General features: G+C 46.5%; 1 protein-coding gene across 4 annotated transcripts in view; it reads right to left on the bottom strand.

Moving 5' to 3' along the window:
- Window positions 1–3891: 3891 nt before the first annotated feature.
- DAB2 (DAB adaptor protein 2) overlaps window positions 3892–18814 on the bottom strand; it is a 119492-nt gene continuing 104569 nt past the window's right edge. For all 4 annotated transcript variants that reach the window (XM_075328771.1, XM_075328753.1, XM_075328762.1 and 1 more), the window contains 2 exons: window positions 18010–18100; window positions 3892–9943 (listed from right to left, as the gene is read on the bottom strand). In XM_075328771.1, the coding sequence (XP_075184886.1) occupies window positions 18032–18100 (69 nt within the window). In that variant the 3' untranslated portion in view covers window positions 3892–9943; window positions 18010–18031. The remainder of the gene's footprint in view (window positions 9944–18009; window positions 18101–18814) is intronic.

An 18814-nucleotide genomic window follows, 5' to 3' on the forward strand; every position in this document is an offset into this window, starting at 1 on the left:
GGGGGGGGGGTATGTGAGACTGTGACCGGGGTTGTCTATGACGGCCGGTACGTCTCGCCCCGGTTGTGCTCCCTCCATGTATAGAAAGCAACTCCACTCCAGGGTTTATTGCTGTTTCTCTGCAGGCTGAAAGGAGGGTTAAAAGGAAACAGGAACCGGGGTGTGGGGGAGTGAACACAACTCCCTAAGCTTCTGGAAGAAGCACATGTGAGCCATTCCTGGAATCTGGCTTGTTGGTTCTGGAGGAGGATATTCCGGCAAACGTGTTGTGTGCTGTTTTGGATTTGTGCAATAGACTGTGTGCTGTGACCATTGGCGCCTGGATCCCGTGTCTTCTGCCGCGCAGCCGATCACGTTACCTCACAATATATATATATATATATATATATATATATATATATATATATATATATATATATACCTGGGGCAAAATTTGGACCTGCCCCCCCCCATTATGTTGGTCAGATGTATGTATATGTATGTATGCATCGTATAAAGACATACAAGTTGCCTCCTCCATTATGTAGTAATGTCCCCCATTCTGGGCTCCTTTTTCGTAAATATGTCCCCCGACCTGGTATATATATATCCCCTAACCTAGTACAGTCATATGAAAAAGTTTGGGCACCCCTATTAATGTTAATCTTTTTTCTTTATAACAATTTGGGTTTTTTGCTATTTCAGTTTCATATATCTAATAACTGATGGACTGAGTAATATTTCTGGATTGAAATGAGGTTTATTGTACTAACAGAAAATGTGCAATCCGCATTTAAACAAAATTTGACCGGTGCAAAAGTATGGGCACCTCAACATAAAAGTGACATTAATATTTTGTAGATCCTCCTTTTGCAGAAATCACAGCCTCTAGTCGCTTCCTGTAGCTGTTAATGAGCTCCTGGATCCTGGATGAAGGTAGATTTGACCATTCCTGTTTACAAAACAATTCCAGTTCAGTTAGGTTTGATGGTCGCCGAGCATGGACAGCCGCTTCACATCATCCCACAGATTTTCAATGATATTCAGGTCTGGGGACTGGGATGGCCATTCCAGAACATTGTAATTGTTCCTCTGCATGAATGCCTGAGTAGATTTGGAGCGGTGTTTTGGATCATTGTCTTGCTGAAATATCCATCCCCTGCGTAACTTCAACTTCGTCACTGATTCTTGCACATTATTGTCAAGAATCTGCTGATACTGAGTTGAATCCATGCGACCCTCAACTTTAACAAGATTCCCGGTGCCGGCATTGGCCACACAGCCCCAAAGCATGATGGAACCTCCACCAAATTTTACTGTGGGTAGCAAGTGCTTTTCTTGGAATGCCGTGTTTTTTGCCTCTATGCATAACGCCTTTTTGTATGACCAAACAACTCAATCTTTGTTTCATCAGTCCACAGGACCTTCTTCCAAAATGTAACTGGCTTGTCCAAATGTGCTTTTGCATACCTCAGGCGACTCTGTTTGTGGCGTGCTTGCAGAAACGGCTTCTTTCGCATCACTCTCCCATACAGCTTCTCCTTGTGCAATGTGCGCTGTATTGTTGACCAATGCACAGTGACACCATCTGCAGCAAGATGAAGCTGCAGGTCTTTGGAGGTGGTCTGTGGATTGCCCTTGACTGTTCTCACCATTATTCTTCTCTGCCTTTCTGATATTTTTCTTGGCCTGCCACTTCTGGGCGTAACAAGAACTGTCCCTGTGTTCTTCCATTTCCTTACTATGTTCCTCACAGTGGAAACTGACAGTGTAAATCTCTGAGACAACTTTTTGTACCTTCCCCTGAACAACTATGTTGAATAATCTTTGTTTTCAGATCATATGAGAGTTGTTTTGAGGAGCCCATGATGCCACTCTTCATAGGAGATTCCAATAGGAGAACAACTTGCAAGTGGCCACCTTAAATACCTTTTCTCATGATTGGATACACCTGCCTATGAAGCTCAAAGCTCAATGAGGTTACAAAACCAATTTAGTGCTTTAGTAAGTCAGTAAAAAGTAGTTAGGAGGGTTCAAATCAAGAAATTGATAAGGGTGCCCATACTTTTGCACCAGTCAAATTTTGTTTAAATGCGGATTGCACATTTTCTGTTAGTACAATAAACCTCATTTCAATCCAGAAATATTACTCAGTCCATCAGTTATTAGATATATGAAACTGAAATAGCTGTTGGAAACACCCAAATTGTTATAAAGAAAAAAGGTTAACATTAATAGGGGTGCCCAAACTTTTTCATATGACTGTATATATATGTGTATGTGTTCCAAATTCTAGCTCACATCCTAGTGTATGTCCCCATCCTGGTATATATGTCCCCATCCTGGGACCCTCCTGGTATATAATGTCCCCCTCCTGGTATCTACTGTCCCCCTCCTGGTGTATACTGTCACCCTCTTAGTATATACTGTCACCCTCTTAGTATATACTGTCCCCTGGTGTATACTGTAGTTACAAGTACCGAGCATCCGAGCATGGTAGTGGCTGCTCATCAATAGTTACGAGTTATGAGCAGCAGAGCATGGTAGTGCTCACTCATCACTAGTTACGAGTACCGAGCATGGTAGTGCCCGCTCATCATTAGTTACGAGTACCGAGCATGGTAGCCCCCGCTCATCACTAGTTACAAGTATCGAGCACCCGAGCATGGTAGTGCCCGCTCATCACTAGTTATGAGTACTGAGCAAGCGAGCATGGTAGTGCCCACTCACCACTAGTTACTAATACTGAGCAACCAAGCATGGTAGTGCCCGCTCATCAGTAGTTACGAATACCGCGTGCCCGAGCATTGTAGTGCTCACTCATAACTAATTACAAGTACCAAGCACCCAGGCATGGTAATGCTCGCTCATCACTAGTTACGAGTACTGAGCACCCGAGCATGGTAGTGCCCGCTCATCACTAGTTACCAGTACTGAGCACCCGAGCATGGTAGTGCCCGCTCATCACTAGATACAAGTACTGAGTACCCGAGCATGGTAGTGCCCGCTCATCACTAGTTACAAGTACTGAGCACCTGAGCATGGAAGTGCTCACTCATCACTAGTTGCAAGTACTGAGCACCCGAGCATGGTAGTGCCCGCTCATCACTAGTTACAAGTACTGAGCACCCGAGCATGGTAGTGCCCGCTCATCACTAGTTACAAGTACTGAGCACCTGAGCATGGTAGTGCTCGCTCATCACTAGTTACCAGTACTGAGCACCCGAGCATGGTAGTGCCCACTCATCACTAGTTACCAGTACTGAGCACCTGAGCATGGTAGTGCCCGCTCATCACTAGTTACAAGTACTGAGCACCCGAGCATGGTAGTGCCCGCTCATCACTAGTTACCAGTACTGAGCACCCGAGCATGGTAGTGCTCACTCATCACTAGTTGCAAGTACCGGGCACTCAAGCATGGTACTCTATGATAATTCTTTTCTATCTTCTGTCTGAAATCTTGCAGGAGCACCTGGTCGTGGATGGTTTATGGTGAAATAATGTTCTTTCCACTTCCGGATTATGCCCCCAGCACTGCTCACTGGAACCTTCAGTAGTTTATTAATTCTTTAGTAACCAATGTCATCAGTATGTTTTTCAGCAATAAGGTTGTGAAGGTCTTGAGACAGCTCATTAGTTTTACCCATCATGATATGTTTCTTGTGTGGCACCTTGGTAATGAGACGTTTTATAGGCCATTAGTTGAACAAGCTGATATTATTTTTTGTCAGGACTTTCCATGGCCTTTAGTACCTTCCTTTCTGCATCTGTTCAATACTTTTGGAGAAATTGATCCTCCAGTCTTTTCCGCACCTGTGATTTATAAAACAAAAGTGTCTCTTTTGCAGTCAATCTTTTTGGATTTGCATGGGACTGTCTTAGCTTAACGATCACAATGCAGAAACAAAAAAATAAATATATATCTCTCTTTTAATACATTATATAAGGCGCACAATTTGAGTTTATACAGAAGGGCAAATAATAAAGAAAGATTTGAAAAGTCTATAATATAATCCAGAAATAATCAATCGGTTTCTTTAAAAAAAAAGAAAAAGTGCATTGATAGGAAGAATATATGCGGAGGGTCACATGACCCCCTGGACAAATCAACTCCTGCGATTCAATTCCATTTTGCCAAGTGTATATATATATATATAGAATAGATAGTTGAGATTTATTGGTAATTTATAATTTCCAGTTCATTGTAAAAAAAGAGTTCAGGTTAATGAAGTTTTTCAAAAAGACCTCCCTGGTCGTATCTCTGAGCTGATACCAGATCAACCGCGAGACGAAAAAACAAAAAGATCCAAAAATATTCCCTATGTGGAGTTCGGTTGTGGTAGAAGCCAAAGTCACTGCGGAAGAAATCCGTAACATTCCGCGCCCGCCGGTGTTTTTACGGTTTGAACCATAGAATTTTTGTGTATCAAATATTTATTCCATCGGATTATACAAAAAAATATAAAAAAACCCCATCTGCTGCAGTCCTGGAGGTATTTTCACAATAGTCCACGTTTCCAGAATCCAAACTTGTCGGGTGGTGAGCAAAAGACTTAATCGGTGAGGATGCACCAGGGCGGGAAATGATATGTGACATCGGTGAGGGTGCTCCAGGTTGGGACATGATATGAAACATCGGTGAGGGTGCAACAGGTTGGGACATGATATGAAACATTGGTGAGGATGCACCAGGTTGGGAAACAATATGAAAAATCGGTGAGGATGTACCAGGTTTGGAAATGATATGAAACATCGGTGAGGGTGCACCAGGTTAGGACATGATATGAAACATTGGTGAGGATGCACCAGGTTGGAAAACAATATGAAAAATCGGTGAGGATGTATCAGGTTTGGAAACGATATGAAACATCGGTGAGGATGCACCAGGTTGGGACATGATATGAAACATCGCTGAGGATGCACCAGTTTGGGAAATTATATGAAACCGGTAGGGTGCACCAGGTTGGGAGATAATATGAAACATCTGTGAGGTTGCACCAGGTTGGGAAACTATATGAAACATCGGTGAGGGTACACCAGATTGGGAAACAATATGAAACATCATGAGGGTACAAAAGGTTGGGAGATGATATGAAACATTGGTGAGGGTGCATCAGGTTGGGAGGCGAGATGAAATATTGGTGAGGATGCACCAGATTGGGAAACAATATGAATCATGAGGGTACAAAAGGTTGGGAGATGATATGAAACATCGGTGAGGATGCACCATTTTGGGAGATGATATGAAACATCGGTGAGGATGCACCAGGTTGGGAAACTATATGAAACATCGGTGAGGGTGCACCAGGTTGGGAGATGATATGAAACATCGGTGAGGAAGCACCAGGTTGGGAAACTATATGAAACATCGGTGAGGGTGCACCAGGTTGGGAGATGATATGAAACATTGTGAGGGTGCACCAGGTTCCGAGATGATATGAAACATCGGTGAGGGTGCACCAGGTTGGGAGATGACATGAAACATCGGTGAGGGTGCACCAGGTTGGGAGACGATATGAAACATCGGTGAGGGTGCACCAGGTTAGGAAACTATATGAATCATCGGTGAGGGTGCACCAGGTTGGGAAACTATATGAAACATCGGTGAGGGTGCACCAGGTTGGGAGATGATATGAAACATTGTGAGAGTGCACCAGGTTGGGAGATGATATGAAACATCGGTGAGGGTGCACCAGGTTGGGAGATGACATGAAACATCGGTGAGGGTGCACCAGGTTGGGAGACGATATGAAACATCACTGAGGGTGCACCAGGTTAGGAAACTATATGAATCATCGGTGAGGGTGCACCAGGTTGGGACATGATATGAAACATCGGTGAGGGTGCACCAGGTTAGGACATGATATGAAACATTGGTGAGGATGCACCAGGTTGGGAAACAATATGAAACATCGGTGAGGATGTACCAGGTTTGGAAACAAATGAAACATCGGTGAGGATGCACCAGTTTGGGAAACTATATGAAACATCGGTGAGGGTACACCAGTTTGGGAAACTATATGAAACATCGGTGAGGGTGCACCAGTTTGGGAAACTATATGAAACATCAATGAGGATGCACCAGTTTGGGAAATTATATGAAACCGGTAGGGTGCACCAGGTTGGGAGATAATATGAAACATCTGTGAGGTTGCACCAGGTTGGGAAACTATATGAAACATCGGTGAGGGTACACCAGATTGGGAAACAATATGAAACATCATGAGGGTACAAAAGGTTGGGAGATGATATGAAACATTGGTGAGGGTGCATCAGGTTGGGAGGCGAGATGAAATATTGGTGAGGATGCACCAGATTGGGAAACAATATGAATCATGAGGGTACAAAAGGTTGGGAGATGATATGAAACATCGGTGAGGATGCACCATTTTGGGAGATGATATGAAACATCGGTGAGGATGCACCAGGTTGGGAAACTATATGAAACATCGGTGAGGGTGCACCAGGTTGGGAGATGATATGAAACATCGGTGAGGAAGCACCAGGTTGGGAAACTATATGAAACATCGGTGAGGGTGCACCAGGTTGGGAGATGATATGAAACATTGTGAGGGTGCACCAGGTTCCGAGATGATATGAAACATCGGTGAGGGTGCACCAGGTTGGGAGATGACATGAAACATCGGTGAGGGTGCACCAGGTTGGGAGACGATATGAAACATCGGTGAGGGTGCACCAGGTTAGGAAACTATATGAATCATCGGTGAGGGTGCACCAGGTTGGGAAACTATATGAAACATCGGTGAGGGTGCACCAGGTTGGGAGATGATATGAAACATTGTGAGAGTGCACCAGGTTGGGAGATGATATGAAACATCGGTGAGGGTGCACCAGGTTGGGAGATGACATGAAACATCGGTGAGGGTGCACCAGGTTGGGAGACGATATGAAACATCACTGAGGGTGCACCAGGTTAGGAAACTATATGAATCATCGGTGAGGGTGCACCAGGTTGGGACATGATATGAAACATCGGTGAGGGTGCACCAGGTTAGGACATGATATGAAACATTGGTGAGGATGCACCAGGTTGGGAAACAATATGAAACATCGGTGAGGATGTACCAGGTTTGGAAACAAATGAAACATCGGTGAGGATGCACCAGTTTGGGAAACTATATGAAACATCGGTGAGGGTACACCAGTTTGGGAAACTATATGAAACATCGGTGAGGGTGCACCAGTTTGGGAAACTATATGAAACATCAATGAGGATGCACCAGTTTGGGAAATTATATGAAACCGGTAGGGTGCACCAGGTTGGGAGATAATATGAAACATCTGTGAGGTTGCACCAGGTTGGGAAACTATATGAAACATCGGTGAGGGTACACCAGATTGGGAAACAATATGAAACATCATGAGGGTACAAAAGGTTGGGAGATGATATGAAACATTGGTGAGGGTGCATCAGGTTGGGAGGCGAGATGAAATATTGGTGAGGATGCACCAGATTGGGAAACAATATGAATCATGAGGGTACAAAAGGTTGGGAGATGATATGAAACATCGGTGAGGATGCACCATTTTGGGAGATGATATGAAACATCGGTGAGGATGTACCAGGTTGGGAGACGATATAAAATATCGGTGAGGATGCACCAGGTTGGGAGATGATATGAAACATCGGTGAGGATGCACCAGGTTGGGAAACTATATGAAACATCGGTGAGGGTGCACCAGGTTGGGAGATGATATGAAACATCGGTGAGGAAGCACCAGGTTGGGAAACTATATGAAACATCGGTGAGGGTGCACCAGGTTGGGAGATGATATGAAACATTGTGAGGGTGCACCAGGTTCCGAGATGATATGAAACATCGGTGAGGGTGCACCAGGTTGGGAGATGACATGAAACATCGGTGAGGGTGCACCAGGTTGGGAGACGATATGAAACATCGGTGAGGGTGCACCAGGTTAGGAAACTATATGAATCATCGGTGAGGGTGCACCAGGTTGGGAAACTATATGAAACATCGGTGAGGGTGCACCAGGTTGGGAGATGATATGAAACATTGTGAGAGTGCACCAGGTTGGGAGATGATATGAAACATCGGTGAGTGTGCACCAGGTTGGGAGATGACATGAAACATCGGTGAGGGTGCACCAGGTTGGGAGACGATATGAAACATCACTGAGGGTGCACCAGGTTAGGAAACTATATGAATCATCGGTGAGGGTGCACCAGGTTGGCAAACTATATGAAACATTGGTGAGGGTACACCAGGTTGGGAGATATATGAAACATCGGTGAGGGTGCACTAGGTTGGGAAACGATATGAAACATCGATGAGGATGCACTAGGTTGGGAAACTATATGAAACATCTGTGAGAGTGCACCAGGTTTGGAGATGACATGAAACATCGGTGAGGGTGCACCAAGTTGGGGAACAATATGAAACATCATGAGGGTACACCAGGTTGGGAGATGATATGAAATTTCGGTGAGGGGGCACCAGGCTGGGAGACGATATGAAACTTCGGTGAGGGGGCACCATGTTGGGAGATGATATGAAACATCGGTGAGGATGCACCAGGTTGGGAGATGATTTGAAACATCGGTGAGGGTGCACCAGGTTGGGAAACAATATGAAACATCGGTGAGGGTGCACCAGGTTGGGAAACTATTTGAAACATCGGTGAGGATGCACCAGGCTGGGAGACAAAATGAAATATTTTTCGGATGTCAATACCAAAAATTGTAGGAAAATGACCACCTGAAAGAGTATCCATGTTTGTGCTTAAATTCTCTGCAGTGCCCCCAGAGGATGAATGCAGTATTATTATTGAAATAAATGGTCCGTCTGTACAGTTTACAAATAGGGTTACTCCAGAGCGTGTGCCGCCCTTTGTAGAAGATCTTCACTTTGGCTTGGTGAGGGGTCTGAACTAGGGAACCCCCATGATGTGATATTTGGCAATGCGGTGGTCTATCATATACGTGACTACAGAGGGATCCCCATAAAGTTTTCTCCTATATTTTATCATGCATTTGCACAGTAAAGAGCTCCAACGAGGACTTTTTAGAATTAGAGAAAAGATTTTGTTTGTTTTTTTTCTTAATTTTTTACGACTCTCCTTGGTATCATAAATCAACATTATTCAGGAGAAAATGGCAAAGCTGCAATACCATATGCAACCATAAATGAAAGGTGGCGCTATTTCTGGGCTAAAAAGCACAACCAATTTTTTAATCTTTCTCCGACCCCCATGATGCTGGTATTTTGGGTAACGGGCCCAGAACCTGAGATCCCATTAGATATATTAAAAAGGTGCCCATTTGAATAAAGACCAAAGGTCATTTTGGGGACTGGAGAAGTGATATCCAGGGGTCTGGTGAAATATCTGTACATACATGTGAATGGTGGTCACTCATACAGGAAGGCAGGAGTATGAACTACCCTTAGTGGAAAAATGCCCCCGATTTCCCCAGGAGTGGTTTATGTAAACTGTGCCTGAAATGTGGAGTTCTAGGGATGGAGGTGAGGATGGGGGGAGGTTTAAGACCCCCGAAATGATGGCTGCTAGATACATATAGGAAGGGGGCAAGTGCAAAAAGAAGGGAAACAAAGACAGATTCTGCAGAGATGTGTGACACTGGTGGGGTGGAAAGATCGGGGGGTGCAGATCATTGTAAGCACTGAGGATAGGACGTCGGTCGCACCGCAGATCTCATTTGGTTTCTGAGGATAGGACGTCGGTCGCACCGCAGATCTCATTTGGTTTCTGAGGATAGGACGTCGGTCGCACCGCAGATCTCATTTGGTTTCTGAGGATAGGACGTCGGTCGCACCGCAGATCTCATTTGGTTTCCAGTTCTTCAACTACTTTTTGTATCCTTAAAAGAAAAAGTGGCGGAGTGAGTGAGTGTGCCGATATCAGCCGGTGCCCGAGACGTGGATGAGATGATCCCCTGCTCCTGTGCTGTCCGCTCTTTCCATAGCTGCAATGTAAAGAGAAAGAAAATATTCCGTTACTACAGTCCTTATTGTTTGGGTAAAGTGTAATCATCTTCTGACATTTGGACGTTACACTGTCCTCCCTCGTTAAGTATTTATTACAGATGAGCAAATCTGCCAAAACTTTGAAGTTGGCAGAATGGTTTGAAATCATTCTTACAGTGTCCTCCCTTATTAACTATTTATTACAGATGAGTGAATCGACCAAGACTCAAAGTCAGCAGAATGGCTCCCAACAATTCTTACAGCGTCCTCCCTCATTAACTATTAATTACAGATGAGTGAATCTGCCAAGATTCAAAGTCAGCAGAATGTCTCAAAATCATTCTTACAGCGTCCTCCCTTATTAACTATTTATTACAGATGACTGAATCTGCCAAAACTTTGAAGTCAGCAGAATGGCTCAAAATAATTCTTACAGTGTCCTCCCTTATTAACTATTTATTACAGATGAGTGAATTGACCAAGACTCAAAGTCAGCAGAATGGCTCCCAACAATTCTTACAGTGTCTTCCCTTATTAACTATTTATTACAGATGAGTGAATCTGCCAAAACGCAAAGTCAGCAGAATGGCTCAAAATAATTCTTACAGTCTCCTCCCTTATTAACTATTTATTACAGATGAGTGAATCGACCAAGATTCAAAGTCAGCAGAATGGCTCAAAATCATTCTTACAGTGTCCTCCCTTATTAACTATTTATTAAAGATGAGCAAATCTGCCAAGATTCAAAGTCAGCAGAATGGCTCACAACCATTCTTACAGTGTCCTCCCTTATTAACTATTTATTACAGATGAGTAAATCGACCAAGATTCAAAGTCAGCAGAATGGCTCAAAATCATTCTTACAGTCTCCTCCCTTATTAACTATTTATTACAGATGAGTGAATTGACCAAGACTCAAAGTCAGCAGAATGGCTCCCAACAATTCTTACAGTGTCTTCCCTTATTAACTATTTATTACAGATGAGTGAATCTGCCAAAACTCAAAGTCAGTAGAATGGCTCAAAATCATTCTTACAGTTTCCTCCCTTATTGACTATTTATTACAGATGAGTAAATCGACCAAGATTCAAAGTCAGCAGTATGGCTCAAAATCATTCTTACAGTGTCCTCCCTTATTAACTATTTATTACAGATGAGCAAATCTGCCAAAACTTTGAAGTTGGCAGAATGGTTTGAAATCATTCTTACAGTGTCTTCCCTTATTAATTATTTATTACAGATGAGTGAATCTGCCAAAACTTTGAAGTCAGCAGAATGGCTCCCAACCATTCTTACAGTGTCTTCCCTTATTAACTATTTATTACAGATGAGTGAATCTGCCAAAAATCAAAGTCAGTAGAATGGCTCAAAATCATTCTTACAGTTTCCTCCCTCATTAAGTATTTATTACAGATGAGCAAATCTGCCAAAACTTTGAAGTTGGCAGAATGGTTTGAAATCATTCTTACAGTGTCCTCCCTCATTAACTATTTATTACAGATGAGTGAATCTGCGAAGACTCAAAGTCAGCAGAATGGCTCAAAATCATTCGTACAGTGTCCTCCCTTGTTAACTATTTATTACAGATGAGTGAATCTGCCAAGATTCAAAGTCAGCAGAATGGCTCCCAACCATTCTTACAGTGTCCTCCTTTATTAACTATTTATTACAGATGAGTGAATTGACCAAGATTCAAAATCAGCAGAATGGCTCACAACAATTCTTACAGTGTCCTCCCTTATTAAGTATTTATCAGAGATGAGCAAATCTGCCAAAATTCAAAGTCGTCAGATTGGCTCAGAATCATCCTGGAAATTTGGGTTTGTTTGATGTGAATCGATTGCCGTTAAAGAAGCTGTGTATTGTGCTCTACGGTCTCCCAACCCCGAGGTATAATAAACGGAGGGGAGAGAAGGGGTTATCTATATGTACTATTTGATAGCATTAATTATATTTACTGTATGTGACTATTATTTATGTGCATTTTATACTAGCGTCATGTATGTGTATGTGTCGCCCTGGGCAAGCCAGGGGACACAGGTCACAACACCACCACACCCCACACTCCAGGTAGGCACATCACAGCTAACCACAAATCCTTGTTGCCTTCCTCCAGAGGTTGATGATGCACACCAGGGGGTGGGCCAGGCGGTTGGCTCCGCCCACCGAGGAGCTCACAACTCTGGAGGCAGGAAGAAACCAGGCAGTCCAGCTAGGGACATGAAAGAGTGAACAGCAGATTAGCCCAGGCAGGGCAAGAGTAAACAACAGAGAAGAGCTCAGGGAGAGCTTGAGAGAGGAGTCCAGGAGGAGGAAGTGGAGGAGTTAAGGAAAGAAAGTAGAAAAGGAGGAAAAAGCAAGTAAAGTGACAGAAGAGAAAGACAGCCTGAAGGGCCCAGCTTTGTGAGGGCCAGAACAGCAAGGTCAGCAACTGCTTTGACTGTCTGGAGGGGGACCGTTTGGAAGTTCCTGGAAGGACCCCGTTGGCTGTGTGCCCGGTGGTCTGGAGCAGTGTTCCGAAGGACAGTCAGCACCAGGGCAGGGGCCTCTCGGACCCCGGCAAGGCTAGGAGTCGCCAAATTTGCCAAATCCGTCAGTGACGGGGACGCAGATCCCCCAACAACCAAGTCCCGATTGACGGCAACAGCCCGACCATTACCGGGGAGACACCGCCACCGCCAGGGCACCAGTTTCCCCAGGGCCAGCGCCTGCGGGCAAAGTGTAGAGCTCCTCCGGCCCAGATTGCAGTCGGGGAGCGGGTAACCGGAGGGAATCCACCGCTACCATCAGACAACACAGGTGCAAGGAAAAGGGACATCACCGTCACCTACCGGGAGTGCAGGTGCAGCCGTCTGTGGGACCGTCCTACCAGCCGTTGGTTTACCGTACAAACTGTGTCCGTGTCTCAGGCTGAGTGAGTACCACAGTGCCGCAAGGCACAGCGCTGCCCCCGCGTCCCTGCGCCCACCGGGCCCTACACTTCACATCACTTCACCGGGCCCCGGGATCACCAACCCCTACCCACGGAGGGGCAACACAACACCTGGCTGCTCCGCATCACCATCCCCGGGACCCCCATACTGAGCAGCGGTGGTGCAATCACCACAACCGTGGGTGGCGTCACGAACTATAACAATCCCCACACCCAACCACAAACCCCCCTTTCACTCACGGGCGAGGAGTGTCGCTCGAGTAACCCCGGGATCCGGCCCACGGCTCGAGCCACCAGTGAGCAGCTGCCGGACCCGAGCAGAAGGGGTGAGCGTAGTGTGCCGACACCCTCCTCCCCGCCCGCGACAACTTGGCGTCACGAACAGGATCTTACCGCTCTGCCGTCAGGTAGAGGTGCGCCTTGTTACCGCCGGAGGCATCCGGCAGAAAAATTTCAGAAGCCGCCATCTTTGGCGCGAAAAGTTCCCGCTCGAGCGTCTTCTCGAGCAGTAGAAGCGCGAAGGCCAAAACCCCGCCCCGAGAGAGGAGGGGCCGGAAAGAGCTAAGGGGGACGCGATGGCGGCTGGACGCATGTAGCTGCGGCTATAAAAGCAGGGACGCCAGGACTCTGCAAACATCCCGTTCCTGGAAGCAAACGAACCAGCCGTCATGTGGATGCCGTCCCGCGACACCGTACCCCCCGCGCCTGGAACCGCGGCGTGGGTGGAGATCCGGACCGCGCAGCTCTACCAACGGCTGCAGGTGAAGATGCAGCTCCTCATGGAGGAGTGGGAGGCCGACATGGCGGACGTTGTAGCCACCGTGCGGAGACGCGAGGAGGAAGCGGAGAAAGGGAGGGTGAGTGACCCACGTCCCGATGCCCTTGAGGGGCCGGTCATCGCGGCTGTGGGGCCCGGTCCAAGCCCTCTCCCTTCGCTGCCTCCCTCGCCACCCGTCCCGGAGGCCATGACTCCGCCACTAGGCCTGCTACCACCGCAACCGGTAGCAGTACCCAGCGTCCCCCAACCTGTAGCCGGAGCCCGCAGCCAGTCAGCGGTGTTGCCGTGGAAGACTCCGAAGACCGAACCGGAGGCATCCCCTGAGAAACTCCCCGAGCCGGAGCCGAAGACCCGTTCCGAGCCGAAGGCCCGGCAGCGGAAAGCCCCTATGCCCATCCCCCACACCTCGGCTGAGGTAGCGCCGGGTTGCTGCTGCAAGGCAGCGCCCAAGGCCATGACACCGCGGGATACGCTGCCCACCTTCCTGACAGTGGGTAACGTGCTGGATGTCCCGCGGGGCTCAACCCGTGCGCCGGCGCTGGCAGCAGCGCCGTACTGGGATAGGGAGCCGGTACCGCTGGGCCTGGAGATCGCCGAGAGGGAAAGGAAGAAGGCCGAGCTGGTGGCCAGAGCGATCTGGGAGAAGGAGAATCTCCGGCAAGCGACATTCCGTGACCGGGGACCGCTGCACGAGGGACAGGTGAGGCGGTTCGATGTCCGCCGGGGCTACGGGTTCATCTACGAGCCAGGCCTGGAGGCCGAGGTGTTTGTAGCCCGGCGGGATGTGCATGCTCACCTGCCCGAGGAACATCCCGGCCGTAACCTGATGCCGGGGGATATTGTGCGCTATACCCGGCACTTTGGGGAGCGAGGGTGGTTTGCGCTGGACGTTAACCTCAGGAGGGGCCCGGAGGCCCGAGCGAGCGCAGACCTCTACCCCTTGCCAGCAGCCCCAGCGCTTGACAGACCGGAGTAGGGCAGCGGATGCCCGTTGCACCGTCCCCGTTGGGACCATCATTGAAGTGTTTGTTTGAAAAAGTTCTGCAAATGATAAGTGAAAATGATCCGAAGTTCACCTGATTCACCGTGTGATTAGCAACCGGCAGGAGCCGGCACCGTTGTCCCCGTGGGGACCGTTTAAAGTTTTGTTTGGCATGGGAACTATCCATGGACAAGCCCGTGAACTTGCAGGGCACCACAAACGTTAAGTGGCTTGTAAATATGTTGGGTACCGTTACCGTTTCCGCAATGCCGCCTCCGGAGAGGCAGGTTGGAAGGAGGGCCCTGAGCAGAGCAGGCCAGGGCCCAGCCACCAAAGGAACCGGTGGCCACCCTCTGGAGGGGAAGGACAGATCCCGCTCGGGTAACTTGTGCTGGACTGTGGGTCAAGGGGTGCTGCCTGGGTTTTAGGGGCAGCATCAGGGCCAGGTTGCTTGGGTGGGAGAGAGCGGAAACCGTGACCGTATACCGTTGCAACGTTAAAGTAAATGTGCCTCCCGTCTAGGGAAGAGTTTTTGATTAAAAATGTATTTATGTTTGTTTAACCCTGTTATCCCCTTTTTACAGAAAAATAAAACCGGTGTAGGACGGCAGCCCGCGGACGGTCTGCATTTTGCTAAGGGGGAATGTGTCGCCCTGGGCAAGCCAGGGGACACAGGTCACAACACCACCACACCCCACACTCCAGGTAGGCACATCACAGCTAACCACAAATCCTTGTTGCCTTCCTCCAGAGGTTGATGATGCACACCAGGGGGTGGGCCAGGCGGTTGGCTCCGCCCACCGAGGAGCTCACAACTCTGGAGGCAGGAAGAAACCAGGCAGTCCAGCTAGGGACATGAAAGAGTGAACAGCAGATTAGCCCAGGCAGGGCAAGAGTAAACAACAGAGAAGAGCTCAGGGAGAGCTTGAGAGAGGAGTCCAGGAGGAGGAAGTGGAGGAGTTAAGGAAAGAAAGTAGAAAAGGAGGAAAAAGCAAGTAAAGTGACAGAAGAGAAAGACAGCCTGAAGGGCCCAGCTTTGTGAGGGCCAGAACAGCAAGGTCAGCAACGGCGGTGACTGTCTGGAGGGGGACCGTTTGGAAGTTCCTGGAAGGACCCCGTTGGCTGTGTGCCCGGTGGTCTGGAGCAGTGTTCCGAAGGACAGTCAGCACCAGGGCAGGGGCCTCTCGGACCCCGGCAAGGCTAGGAGTCGCCAAATTTGCCAAATCCGTCAGTGACGGGGACGCAGATCCCCCAACAACCAAGTCCCGATTGACGGCAACAGCCCGACCATTACCGGGGAGACACCGCCACCGCCAGGGCACCAGTTTCCCCAGGGCCAGCGCCTGCGGGCAAAGTGTAGAGCTCCTCCGGCCCAGATTGCAGTCGGGGAGCGGGTAACCGGAGGGAATCCACCGCTACCATCAGACAACACAGGTGCAAGGAAGAGAGACGTCACCGTCACCTACCGGGAGTGCAGGTGCAGCCGTCTGTGGGACCGTCCTACCAGCCGTTGGTTTACCGTACAAACTGTGTCCGTGTCTCAGGCTGAGTGAGTACCACAGTGCCGCAAGGCACAGCGCTGCCCCCGCGTCCCTGCGCCCACCGGGCCCTACACTTCACATCACTTCACCGGGCCCCGGGATCACCAACCCCTACCCACGGAGGGGCAACACAACACCTGGCTGCTCCGCATCACCATCCCCGGGACCCCCATACTGAGCAGCGGTGGTGCAATCACCACAACCGTGGGTGGCGTCACGAACTATAACAATCCCCACACCCAACCACAAACCCCCCTTTCACTCACGGGCGAGGAGTGTCGCTCGAGTAACCCCGGGATCCGGCCCACGGCTCGAGCCACCAGTGAGCAGCTGCCGGACCCGAGCAGAAGGGGTGAGCGTAGTGTGCCGACACCCTCCTCCCCGCCCGCGACATGTACTGTATGACAGCATTTGTTAAACATACTGTATGTGACTTTTTTTAGCAGTGTTATATATGCGTACTGTATGGCAGCATTATTTATGTATACTATATGGCAGTGTTGTTTATATATGTCATATAATTATTTATATTTACTGAATTAGACTTATCTGTGTATTTGTGTGCACTGTATGGCAGCATTTTTTATATGTACTATGTATGATATTTTTTTAGCAGTATTATGTATGTATATGGTATGGCAGCTGTATTTAGCCATACTATATGGCAGTGTTATTTATATGTACTATATCATATAATTATTTATATTTACTGTATGTGACTTATTTATGTGTATTTTATAACAGTGTTATGAATGTGTACTGTATGGCAGCATTATTTATGTGTATTACATGGCAGTGTTATTTACTGTATATGTACTATATCATATAATTATTTATATTTACTGTATTAGACTTATTTACGTGTATTTCATAGCAGTGTTATTTATATGTACTGTATAGCAGCATTTTTATATGTACTGTACAGCAGCATAATTTAAGTGTGCAGTATAGAGGAATTATTTATAACTTCTGTTTGGCTGCATTATATATGTGTACTGTTTAGGGGCATGCCATGTGTATTTAGTATAGCAGTGTTATTTATGTGCACTATATTGTGGCATTATTTATTTTCACTGCTTTGTCATATTATTTGCTTGTGCTCTCTGGTCATATTATTTGTGTGAACCGTATTGCAGCATTACATATGTACACAGTATGGCAGTTTTATTTCCGAATACTGTATACTTGTTTTATTTATGTATTCAGTAAGGTAGTTTTATTTATGTACACAATATGGCAGCAGTATTTGCATTGTATGCTTGTATTATTTGTGTGTACTTATTTTTTCACTGTATTGCAGATTTATTTGTGTATAAAGTGTGACAGTGTTAATTATATTTACTATATAGCCATATTTGTATATGCTGTATAGTAGCACTATTTATGCGTACAGTATGGCAGTGTTATTTATGAGTTTTGTTTGGCAGCATTATTTATATGTACTGTATGAGAATACGATTCGTGTACTGTTTAGTAGCATAGTGTTGTTTAATTGCAAGGCCATATTATTTATGTGTATTCTATAGCCATATTATTTTTGTGTACTGTATGGTAGGATTATTTATGCATACAGCATAATCTAATAATTAATTGATTTGATAACTGAAAATCCTGCAAATTTCCATTATATTTATTAATTTCCAGTTTGGACATCTCTGTCACCGGGAATTCTGGATTCAGTGACCATCTCAGTGCAGTATTCAAGGGGCTCCAATGCTCTGAAAAGTGCTGAGACCCCAATCTTGCAGGACGGTGGGGAGGCGGAGGATTTAGCGTCATTTTGGGGATGTTCTTATATTTATATGACAAGAATAAATGAATTGATTACTTACAACAGACATTATATGTTTATTCCTAAGCAAATGGATTTCCAAATGGGTCCCCAAATGGATCAGCAGCCTTTATGGGATGAGCAGTGAAGGTCTGTGGGAAAAAACATTCTGCATGAAATAGAATTTACAACTTCGCTTTAGACCTTTATATATGTTATACCGATGAGACGACACAGACAGTAAAATCATAAAACAAGACAAAGAGTCAAACGGCAAACACCGCTGTGCTACTTCTCTATTTTATCAGCCATTTTTTCATAGTTCTAAGTCTGGGGGAGTTAATTAGATTAGGTGCAGAAAATTTCTGCACCAAAAAACACATGCATTTTTTTTGCGTTTTTATTCCATGAGTTTCTTTAGTGAAATCATTGGCTGGGGAGGCTGAAAAATGCAGGAAAAAAACACCAATAATTGACACGCTGCTCCTTTTTTGTTGCACCCGAAACTGCAAGGATAAAAGAAGGAATGTGTGCACAGCAGGGCTGACTTTGCAGGGAAAGACGTGCAGATTTGAGCAACAATCTGCAGGATAAACTGCACCAAATCTGCATAAAAAAAACCTCAGAGTGTGCACACATCCTTAGTGTTTTTGCAGCAAGTAAATTTGCAAAAAATGGCATGCAAAAAAAAAAGTGCAGATTTTACACAGTATTTTTTCTGAAAAACACTCTGGTTTTTGCAGCAGAAAAATCTGTTGCAACTTCTGAACATGTGCGCATACCCCAAAAAAGTGGCAGGTACTTTTTTTTTTTTCAAATCAGGTCGAAAAAGACTGATCATATGAAGAGCAAAATGGTTTCAAAGT

The sequence above is a fragment of the Anomaloglossus baeobatrachus genome, chromosome 1 (genome assembly GCF_048569485.1).
Source record: "Anomaloglossus baeobatrachus isolate aAnoBae1 chromosome 1, aAnoBae1.hap1, whole genome shotgun sequence".
Lineage (NCBI taxonomy): Eukaryota > Metazoa > Chordata > Amphibia > Anura > Aromobatidae > Anomaloglossus > Anomaloglossus baeobatrachus.